This window comes from Rhipicephalus sanguineus, chromosome 3, assembly GCF_013339695.2.
Source record: "Rhipicephalus sanguineus isolate Rsan-2018 chromosome 3, BIME_Rsan_1.4, whole genome shotgun sequence".
Lineage (NCBI taxonomy): Eukaryota > Metazoa > Arthropoda > Arachnida > Ixodida > Ixodidae > Rhipicephalus > Rhipicephalus sanguineus.
This window is the reverse complement of record NC_051178.1, coordinates 33,201,241-33,213,282: the sequence shown is the minus strand read 5'-3', so window position 1 is coordinate 33,213,282 and position 12,042 is coordinate 33,201,241. Positions and strand designations below refer to the sequence as shown.

The 12,042-nt window shown below is 46.2% G+C and overlaps 1 protein-coding gene across 1 annotated transcript in view; it reads right to left on the bottom strand.

Annotated features, from left to right (window-relative positions):
• The window catches only part of LOC119386535 (vacuolar protein sorting-associated protein 41 homolog), a 203,378-nt gene that overhangs the window by 38,940 nt on the left and 152,396 nt on the right, over positions 1 to 12,042 (bottom strand). Inside the window, exon 20 of the mRNA XM_037653803.2 lies at positions 2,534 to 2,633. Within this exon, the coding sequence (XP_037509731.1) occupies positions 2,534 to 2,633 (100 nt within the window). The remainder of the gene's footprint in view (positions 1 to 2,533; positions 2,634 to 12,042) is intronic.

Genomic DNA, 12,042 nt, shown 5'->3' with positions numbered 1-12,042 from the left:
ACCATGTATAAATGCCGACGCGCTTCACCGCTTGTCAGTTGATCGACGGTCGACGCTCTGTTCGCCACTATCAGTGTATTGCTGTAGTTGACTTTCAGTTTCCCGGCCACAAGTTCGGCCAAATAAACAGTTTCATCTCTGACGTGCTGACTGCTGCCTTCGTCGACGTCACAACCACGTGACAATACAGGCATTTGCTGCTACATTATATGGGTTTACAAAAACAGATTTGCGAATGTATCGAAGTATCTTGAGATACAATTACCAAGTATTGTATCGGATACAATTATTGCGGCAGTATCTTGTATCTGTATCTCAAATACTTCTTGCCTGAGTATCTTGTATCGTATCGCGATGCAACTTCAAAGTATCTTTGCCCATCCCTGCTTAGGGATCCTCTGCAACTTTTTTTCTGTAACTTCACTTTGAAGTATTAAAAAAATATTCGACAACTATTGGAAAAAAAACATGGCTGATCCCTCCGTCATAGGAATCGGTATATTATGAAAGTGAAAGGTGTCTTCACAGAAGTAGTGCTCATTGTGTAGTGATATATGAGAGCTTGTGTTTGGCAGCTATATCGGTGTTTGGCAGCTATAGCACTATTTGACGTGGATGCACTCACATTGACACCTAGTGTCATATCTCCATCGCGACAACAACTGCCCATGATCATGATTTAACCGTTGTGGTAGCTGAAGTTTTTAACGTATACCTGGACACAACGTATTGTGGATCCCATGCAAAGATGACATCAACAAGCACATAATAAGCACTTGTAGTCGATATGCACTTCTTCAAAGTGTCGTCAATTAAGGAGAGAAACGGCACGGTGTGCGCTCCAGACTAGTAGGGTAACCTACGCCTGTGCTGATGCATACACTGCGACACTGAGCTTCAGCAACATGGGAGGCAGAGGTTCGCAGCTTGAGCCGCGAACGTGCGCAAGCATTCTACATCCTGCTGGCCTCTGTCTTGCTCCACCGAGGCATGACATTTGCATGTTGACATTGCTGCCTTTCTGCAGCGCTTACTGCAGCAGTTTCATTAGTCGGTGATATCGCACTAGAAGCAGTCAGCGGCGAAACACCGTTGGTGCATCTGACAACGAGCCGCCACACGCTAACACGAAGCAAAAGGCAAAGAACTTAAGGGGGGACACTGCTCTTAAAATTTTTTTCTCATTTCTTGATCGATTTTGATGATACTTGGTGAGTTTATGTATATTTGTGTGCTGATTTCAAATATGCAATTATTTTTCTAGTATAACCAGTAGTTCCTAAAATACAAAATATTTCATGTGTCTTTTGGGGAGGAAGATTTTTTTTTAACAGAGAGAGTTACAAAGTAAATCAGCATATCACAATAACCTGTCATCAGAACTGAGTGCAATGAAACAAAAACTGATGTTCTAAGCCCATTAGAACAAATGTTATGGTATGTTGAACATTTGCGAAAGAAATCGCAGCTTGAAATTAACGCACTCCTGAATGTTCAAAATATTGTAATAACTTTTGTTCTAATGGGCTTAGAACATCTATTTTTGTTTCGTTGCACTCAGTTCTGATTACAGGTTATTGTGATACACTGATTTACTTTGTAACTCTCTTTGTTGAAAAAAAAAATCTGCCTCCCCAAAAGGCACATGAAATATTTTGTATTTTAGGAACTACTGGTTATACTAGAAAAGTAACTGCATATTTGAAATCAGCGCACAAATATACACAAATTCACCAAGTATCGTTAAAATCGATCAAGAAATGAGAAAACAATTTTAAGAGCAGTGTGCGACTTCCTGATGCTAGCGCGGCCAGTGCTTTTCACTGGCATCGAGATGCTTTAACCATGGCCTTTGAGATTGCACACTGGCGTGCAAACTCTGAGGACATCCTTTAACTGCACCGTCGCTGAATCGATCTTTATTGGCGCTAGTAAGTGTCATGCCGCATTACTTCACTTCCCCGCTCACAGATGGCGGCACCACAACTTCCCGCTTAGCCCCGCCAACAGAGAGCACCGTGCGAGAGAGAACGTGTGAGAGATATAAGGCGCATTTGTGGAGTAGCGTGCAACTATCTCAGTAGCTTTGTCGGTAGAGCACCGGGCGCTTATTGCCGCGGCCAAAAAGTTGTAGGTTGAATTCCCGTCGGGGGAACTTTTTTCTTACAATTTTTCTTTCTCATTCATTAGCGTCCATTTTATCAACATCATATCTGTGATGGAAATACGTTGCTAAAGTCTAGGGGGATCCCGGCATAAAACACTTTCGTGTTAAAATATTTGATTCGCACCCACATTTTACTATTCGAATTCGCTTCGCACTGAAAATTCTGTTATTCGCACAGCTCTATTTACCAGACATTTTTTAATTCAATAAATGCCGAATGTTTTTGCTCCCACTGTTGTTGCATGGAAGCATTTTATTCCGTGGACACAAGTTCCCAACTTCTTTCAACTCATCCTTCTGCAGTGTTTCTGCCTCCGCACATAAGTGCAATGTGAAAATAAGCAAGCTGATAGCTCAGGCACTTACAGGCAATGGCAATGCCCCGACTCTGCTGCCGGTGCAGCTTTTGCAGCAGGCCGATGCAATCGGATACCAGAATCTTCTTGCAGCCTTCACGCAGGGAGATCTGCAAAATGACTGCTCAATCAAAACAGCCAACTTTCCTACACCCTGAAAACGCACACGTTCACTACATGGCATATAAATTACACACAAGTTTCTAACTGTAGAAGACAAACATACAAAAATATGGATAAGGAAAAGGCAAAAGAAAGATTCCAAAGCTTCTATGAGTCACAGATTTCGGTGTAGGTGGCAGTGGCACAATTCACGAAAAACCCAGCACTGGCATGTGTACAGAAATGGTGGCGCACACAAATAGGCCCTCAAAGGTACGCCGGTCACATGCGTATGCGCCATTTTCCAATAATTGATGTCCTCTCGATCGTGGGCTTGTGATCGATCAGCCATTTCTGATATGGAAATCTGATCTTTGTATCACGGTCACTTGTCATTTCACGTTGCCACATTCCATTGTTGCCGTCCACTGTTTCACACTCAACCGTCGTTGTTGCCTGTAGCAACAGAAGGGCAGCACTGCTAAGCACGTGGGTGAAACTCCAGTTCCCGGCATGTAGGAAGGACAAAGTTAGAAGGGAGGATTGCTCCAATGCGATAGGAGGAAAGAAAGAAAGGAAGGAAGAAAAATGGTAGGTCAGGCACACACACACACCAAGCTTCGGTTGCTCCCATTTTGCCAATAGGGGAAGGGGTCCTAGTTTTTTCTTCTTTGTGAGAGTTTCCGAAGGATGCAGTCTCCTGCATTCTAACAATTTGAAAAAAAAAAAAAAAAAACTCTCAGGGCTATTAAATAAAGTTCTTATCACTGTGTGTACCATTAGTTTGTTTTTGCACAAATTCTGTAGCAAGTATGAAATTATCGGTCTGCACAGTAAAAAGTATTTGCTTGCTTGGTTAGCTTCTCCAGACTTATTTGCCAGCACAAAGACAAACTAGTTCACACCTCTGCAGCAGCAGCTAACTTAAATAGCAGCCAACTTGTCAAAGCCACGCCCTCGAGTCCACTACAGTAAAAGCTTGTTAATTCGCGTCACATTAATTCAAGTTTTTTGACAATTTAAATTGAGTGGCGTGGTACACTCAAGCTTAATGGAACTCTATGTGCTAAAAAGCTCATTAATTTGCATGCCACTTGGATCTGCCATTGCGAGCCACCACAGTTTACAGTGGTTAGAATGCTCAGCCACTTACCCAAAGGTTGCTGGTTCAATCGTACCGCGGCAGCCACAATTTGTTGGAGGCGATATGCCACAGGCCCATGTAGTTAGGCTTAGTATGACATTAACACTTTCGTGACAACGAAATTTTAGGTAGTCCACTGTGAGTTTTAGGTAGTTTGCCGTCAGAAGAGTCAAAGTAGGAGTTAGTTGAAGTAACAACTGTGACAGTTTGCGCTCGTCATATGTATACCTGTGAGTTCTTTCCGTGCCTCCGTCTTTGTGTTTGAGCAGTGCACTGCAAGTGTCGAGCTGTGACAGTTGTTAGTTCGCACTCGCCTTATGTGTTTTCTTTTACTGCGTCATTTGTGCTTCAGCAGACTGCAGCAAATTTCTAGCTGCTTGCTGTTCTTCCTGTGACATTCCCATTTCTTGCTATCGCATTCATTGCTTCGCCGTTGAGGCGAAACTGTGACTTTTTTTGTCTCGCTGTAACTGGTGGTGCACGCTTCGATACTATTCCATATTTGATTCGATATTCGGTATTTTCAGCCACTATTCCGCACTATTTGATTCGAATTTGATTCGAGATGAAATTTCACTATTCGCACGCCCCTAATAAAGAGTTTCATCTCTACCAGTTGACTGCCGCCTTCTTCGTCACTGCCATGTGACAGTATGGTTCAGATATGTTCACTTTTTGCAAGCATCGGTGAGTAGCCCTGAGGTTAAGACACACGAAAAGGTGTTCCAATGTTGTGAGTCTTAGCAGAGAACAACATCTCCAGGGCCATCTTATCTGTCTTGTCAAGAGACTGGGCAAGTGTGATTATTTCGTGTGACTATTTCCGAAAAAGGCACGTGGCAAAGGTCAATTGTCTTATGGCTACAAAGTTACTTAAAGTTGCTATGCGTCAATGACCCCTTTTTAGTTAAAGGAGCACTGACATCAAATTTACGCATGTCAAGATTTTTGCATCCACGAGTAGTTATCTACCCCCTAGTAGCGATTCGCGACCGAAAATGCAACTGAGGGACGAATAACTATCTGTTTTATTGATTTATATCACCGGTATCTAGCACGATTCAAAACGGCCGGCAAGCCCGCCATTTCTTAGCGCTGGCAGCGCTCCCTCGCGGTCAATTCCAGACCGCGCCCCAGTTTACCACTTGTCCACAGAAAGGAGTGACGTAAGGATCAGCTGCTCGGCTAACATTTCGTCTGCTAGGCGCGCACGTTCAGTCATGCCTTGTCACCAGCATCCCCGCCGTCGCCGTCAAAAGTATCTACTAGTGCCGAAGACGGCATTCTGGAACTTAGAATCACTGCGATACGCGACGTCGCGAATAATTTTCGCTTCGACCCTTTGCAAAACAGCGATTCAAAAATGGACGCTGTTCCAAGCAGCAACGAGGAGGTGCCCGGGGACGCACGCTTGGGCCATACTCGCTGGTGTGTCTCAATTAGCTATATCAGAGAATTTTAGCGTGCACGGCATTCCGGTATACGCAAAGGGGTCTATGGAATATCGGCATAGCGAATGCACACCAGCGGAGAAATAGAATACGATAGGTTTCTACAATAACAATTCTGTGCGTGCCAGGTTCTTATTTGCCCCGCCAGATGGCCCCACCTATCCGGCCTCTCATGGTTACGGCTGCAGTAACCCGGTATTATGCTAGCGCGAGGAAGTCCACGGACGAACTAACATTCACTAATAACGCTACATACGTGTTACTTGTTAGCGATGATATTTATCTATAGGCTGCTCCACTTCGATAGCTTGTGGTCGTGTTGGCGTGTACCGTACGTGTAATGAAACGCCACGCACTTTCCGCTTTTTCCGCGCCTCGACGAGCAGGTCCGTACTACGCAGCAGTTCCCCGACATGCTGGCACGTAGTCGCTCTGATTGATCGCACTCGCGCTGAGGAACACACGACAAATCAGTCGATACGACACGATGAATCGCAGGCACGGATCGGGACAGTAAGGAGAGCCACTGGCTGGGAGTGAGAGCCGGTGAAAGCGTCGCCTGGCGTCGGCGGCACAATAAATACACTCAGATCGTCGACGTCATTGTTACTAGCGTATCGTCACTCAGGATGGTATGGTCGGAATGTATCACACCTGTTACGTAGCACTAGTGTCGATGTCGCAGCGTGATCAATCTTCCGTTGAGCTTTCGTACGCTGTTTGCCCTTGAAATAAAATTACTTCCACGCGACGGACGCCATTCAAATTTGGCCAAGGAGACCTATGCATACGAAGCAATCGAATGAAGGGCACATCTTGACTTCGAAATTTGATGTCAGTGCTCCTTTAAGAATTCTTCGCTAATTATCACGCACTTGAATGAACTTCCCAGGCTTCCTCACAAAGCTATCTCTATCGATATAAAAGACATATTACTCGATCCCTCATCAAGCTCCTTGTGGTGTCATAGAAGAAGCGATATTTGAATTTGGTGCGGTAGCATTCCAGAATGAGTGCGGTGTCGCAGTTTCCGATTTCCTTGATTTGCTCAAACTTTATCTCACTTCTACCTATGCCGATTGGAACGGAAGTGTCTTTTTGCAAAGAAGTGGTGTCTGCATTGGTTCCTTTATAGCCCCAGTGCTTAGTGACCTGTTCTTGGTGCACATGGATAGAAAGGTTCAAGAACGCTTACAAGAAACCAATGTTAGGAAATGCTTCCGTTTTGTTGATGACTATTTAATTTTGTTTGAGTGTGATGATAGAGCCTTTAATATTTCCCTGCAGCAAGCATTGGCACTGTTCAAGGATTGCCTAAAGCCGCTAACTCTCACGTACGAGATTCCTGAGAACGGATCCCTGAGATTCTTGGACCTTAGGCTTTCCTTTTCGAGTAACCATATAGGTATGTTGGAGATATGAGCCTCGTGCGAAAAAACCTTTGTTGCCTTTTGCCTCTGCACACAGCAAGCTTGTCAAGCGCGGAATTGCTCGTGCCTGTCTACACAACGCTTTGACCAATTCTTGCTACCATTCGATGCAAGAAAGCTTCTGCGGGCAGATTGCTTGCTTGAAGGCAGCTGGTTATCCACGTCACCTGCTGGTATCTGTTTCAGAGAAGCTCCGAAAGTGTTCAAAAAACAGTGACCCGTGCACTGATTCGCAGGCAGCAGTTCGTAAGAAGGTGGCTGTGACTCCATACATGCATGGTATATCGCACTATCTGAAAAAGATTGGTCAAAGAGTGGGGATATCAGTTGTGTTTTCATCGCCTAATAAGTTGTCGCAGTTATGTGCCAGAACCTGTCCGGTGGAAGGCTTTCCAATAGCTGCAAAATTAGGTACCGAAATGAATTTGTCGAATGTGTGAAGGGCGTAGTGTATCACATACCTTTGTCTTGTGGTCAAAGTTACGTCGGACAGACAGGCAGATGCCTGAATGTGAGGTTGCTCGAGCACAATCAGAAAGTGAAAAAAGGCAGTGATGGTTTCTTGGCGGCTCATTGCGCAGAATGTAAATGTGTGCCTTTATTTGACAGTACATCAGTGTTGGCATCTCACCCTAAGGATAGCATCAGGCTCATCATTGAGGCGGCAGCGATTGCTAATGGAAGCTGCATCAGCAAGCCATCCATCGCACTAACAAAAAAGGAACTACAGTAGACTCCTGTAAAACGGAAGCTGAAGGGACCAGGAAAATATGCTTCATTTAACAGGAGTTTCGTTTACTGAGAGATGAAAAGGGGTGCAGAATTCAAGCACAAAACCAATCATGTTAGAGGCAGTTGTTCCATTTAAGCAGCAATTTCATTTAAGAGATTTTCGTTTATTGAGAGTCTACTGTAGATTACTTAAATTCACCCGCACGTGTAGAGCCTGCGTAGTTTTGCTGCTTTTTATTTATATAAGTGTCCCCTTTTGCGTTGACTGATATCTGTGTAATCACATGTGACAGGTATATATGTGTGTGTTGCTTTAAGAAACGATAGTTGGAAGTTAGCGCTTGTCCTCGTTGTTTCTTTGTCCGCTGTGCTCGTTTTGCGCTAAAGTTTTAGCATATAGAACACCAACTAGCCCGCTCCCACACCTTGCTTAGAAGAGAAACTTGGGCTAGTTGGTGATTCATCATTGTGAAGGAAAAACAGCGCTATATGTATACGTGTGTCTTCCAATAAATTTCATTTGCGAGTTCAGCATCTGTGTCGTGTTTTCTTCCATAGTCCTCGTCCATTTTTAGCACTGTTTTTCCTTCACAATTATCTTGGCCTGCTTCTTTGTCTTCCAAATGAAGTTGAAGACGCTGACCTCGATTTTATCGAGGCTGTCCAGGTGCGACAGCCCGGTTCCCTCCATGTCACCGCAACAGTGGCGAATCAAGCCGAACGCAGCCGCCACTTCAGCAGAGGAGTACGCGCGTGTAGCCGCTGCCTTGTCCGGACGATCTTCGTCGCCACTTGAGCTGTCGACCTGGGTATCCCGGGTCCCTGCGACCGCAGCTACAATGTCCTCGTCAGCGAGGCTCGCAACAGCCTGAACATTGCAGTCTGCTTCCACGAAATCGCCGCAGACACTTCGGGTGGAACGACAGCCAGGAAGAGGGACAACAACTCACGAAACGCGTCGTATATATAAGCTCGTCGTTGCCGTTTTCACCGGTTCCCGCAAGTTCCGCCGTCACAAAGCATGCCTTCTGGAAGCAGTTGGCCACTGTGTCTGTCTTCACGTCTCGCCAGGCTCCTGTCATCATTTGAACGGCACCAAGCAGGTCAACTTTCAGCTCGGTGCCCATGCGGAAGTTGACCAGCAGCCTATCAAGGAGTCGCCTCCTGTAGCCCACCTTGAAGGACTTGATGATGCCCTGGTCGAGCGGTTGCAGCTTCCCTGTCATGTTGGCTGGCAGAAACTTCAGCTCGATGTTTTTGAGCTTGCAGGTGGCGTGGTGGGCCGAGCAGTTTTCCACAAGAAAGCAAGCGCGACACCTCGACTTGCCCATCTCGACGTCCCATGCTTGCAGCCATTCTGTGAACAGCTGACGCGTCATCCATGCCTTCTTGTTCGAGATGTATCAGACGGGAAGCTGCTTACAGTTCTTGAAACAGCGCGGTGCCCTTGCTTTCCCGATCAGAAAGGGCTGGAGCTTCCAAGACCCATCCATGTTGGCTGCCAGCAGAACGCTCACGCGGACTTTACTCATTTTGCCGCCGTGACACGTGCTACCCCGGATGTCGAGAGTCTTGCTCGGCAGCATTTGCCAAAATAGACCGGTCTCGTCGGCGTTGAAGATTTCCGTGGAAGAAAACTTTGTGGAGATTTTCGGCCACTCCTTCATCATCCACTGCTGGATGTCCTGGCTGCTGACGATGTAGCGTTGCTTAAATCGGTGAAGCTATCCGGTGTTGTCGGTGAAGTTGTCTTCACAGAGTGCAGTGGCAAGCCATTTGACCTTAGCCATCAGCATTAGGCCATCCACGGGAATGTTTTTCGTGCACACTTCTAAGAACCAGGCATACAGAGCCTTTTCTACTTTCCCGTGAGCAGGAGCGCGCACACGACAGGCTCCCGATGTTCACTGCACTGCCTCCTTTGCCTTGATATTTGTCTTGTTCTGCAACAAGGTACTCAGTCTGCTCCATGGTAACTCGATGTCGTCCGCCACCGTCGAGCTTCTTGCGCCGCCTCAACACGCTGAATGGCCTTCAACTTCATCCCAAAGTCAAGGTTCTTGCGCTTCTTGATGCTGGCCATTGCTACACGAGAAGTCGAAAATTCAAGCAGTCTGCAGCGCCTTTGCACATCACGCACAGCATGCACGCAAAAGAGGAATGCAGTGGTATGCGAGAACTCATGGAAGTGGACATCGCCAACAAAGCGCTCACGATCAGTTGCGATGGTGGCGACGCTACCTGCAAGGGCAGCAGCGATGTACGAAAGGCGCGAACTGTGGCTGGCTGAGTAAATACGAAAGGCACGGGCTGTGGGTGGCTGATCAAAACTCACAAAACAGCAAAAAGAAAAAAGACGAAAGGAGGAGGCTGCCGGCTCCTTTGTTCCTGCTCTCCAAGCCGACAGTAACGCGGAAAAAGCACGAGAAAGAGAGAAAAAACGAGAAAAAAAGGAAGCCATTCCGCAAGTTGGACAACATGCCCAACAGGAGTACAGTCCGAGCCCTCTTGCCCTCACGTTTTTCGAGTGTTTCGGGTGTCGGCGGAGGCGCGGTGCCACGAAGGTTGCGGGGCACAGCGAGTGCCGAAGCGCACCTTCCAGCTCGCATGGTGTTCTATACACCCGATGGCGGGTAAAAATAAATACCATTCGATATAAACGTGCCAATATCTATACTTTTACAAAGGATTTTCAAGAAGATAATTTACGAGTTCGATATAGCCGAAAATTCGATATATGTGGGCATGGGGTCGGCAGAGGGGTGCAAAAGGGGCACTTGCCCCCCTCAAGCCACACCAGCACTTGCCCCCACCCAAGCTACACCAGTACTCTCACCCTCCCCCAGCCGCCATGCAACACTGTTTTGCACCCCCCAAGACAAAATCCTGCCGACGCTCCTGTATGTGGGTTCGATATATCCGTGTTTGACTGTATACACATACAGTAAAAGCTCGTTAATTCGACTCTCGTTAATTCGGAAAATCGGTTAATTCGGACACGTCATCTGGTCCCTGTAAATATACGCATCACTCTATGAGACTGGGCGCTCGTTATTTCGGACAGATTTGACCGCAAATCGGATAATTCGGCGACTTTCGGGCCGCTGGCGAGGCTCGAAAATGAAAAAAGAACAATTCGGAACAAAAGTGAAGCTCCAACGCAGCATCGCCATGGACATCAATTATCGACTTGGCTTGGATCGAGACTGGTTGAACGGCTTTTTTTCGCGTGTGGGTTTTGTTGCTTTGTTCCCGTTGATGTGCTGCATCGTTGATCGCCGATTTATCGAGGAACGTTTCAGTACGGCTCCTTTAGCTTGATCTTTGCTGGTGCTTTTGTGCTGACTTCTCGTGCGACCGCACTCTCCGCCGATGGCAATGCCGGCGAAGCGGCCCAAGTACGAGGCCAAGGACTTCACCACCGAAGTAGAAATTTTGCGTGCTCTGAATAACGGGCTCTCCCGACAAGAAGTGATGAAGAGTGATGAAAGGGGATCCTTCAATCGGCGGCAACAAGCAAGGAACGAGTAACCGTACTTTTATCCCCCAACGTGACGGTAACAGAGCGCTTGCCCATCAACAATCTTCCCGTGGATCACCGTGCCAACCGAAAAACGTGGATGACGGGTGAAACTTTTGCGGTACTGCAGACATCATGCGAGCTGCTGAGCACCTTGAAGGGCTCAGAAAAATTGTGTCCGCGCGAATTTCCGCTCGAAAACAGACAAGCATCCGCGATTACTTTGTTAAGTAAAGGTATGTTGAAAAAACTCGTGCATTTATGGTGTTTATTTCGACCATTCGATAATTCGGACATTCGGTTAATTCGGACATTTTTTCCGGTCCCTAGAAATCTGAATTAACGAGCTTTTACTGTAGTAGCCTAAGCTAGTCGGCAAGCTGGTCTAGTTGTCGTCGAGGTCCACATTCTTTCGCTTTCAGCCTGTGGAAGCTTTTCCTGGTCGACATGCAACTGAAGATCTCGTCCCTTTGTTTGTGCTACTCATGATCACGGGCCTCAAGGACGCAAGAAAGACGCAACCCAGCAATCTTCAGGAGGCGGAAAAACTTTCTCTTAACGTAAGCTTTCATAATGAAAGTGGCACATCACTAATTGCACTTTACTGGGAACAAATGCGACACACACCAGTTGCAGTTGCGCAGGATACCATCCAAACATGACACTGTGTCTGAACCATCTGACAGAGGGCTGCTGACAACTTCGTTTTGGTTTAGTTTTCAACTGGGACACGCAAGGACTTATTGAACTCATTTTATCGGAAAGAAGATATCTGTTAGATTCAATTTCTTTCAAAGGTTTGAATAAAACTTCATTAGTACTTCCTCCAAGATAATTGTGTGGCTGTCAATTTTTAAAATATAGTTTAAACTGCCTTCCTTGGAGCAGTTCAAGTTCACGCCACGGTCTCATTCATGCAGTCAGAATCTGGTTTTTGGGGCAAGATTGAGCACCCCTGCCGATATTCTTAGTTTTTTTATTACAAAACAACATTACGTGGCCCCCCAATGTCGTATAATGGGGTTCCACTGTATTCATATAGTATCTCTTTATGATGATGAACGTCTTTTACAACAGAGGTATAAACAGTCTTGCTAAGTTGGCATAGAAATACTTACGCACTTAACATTAACATACCAA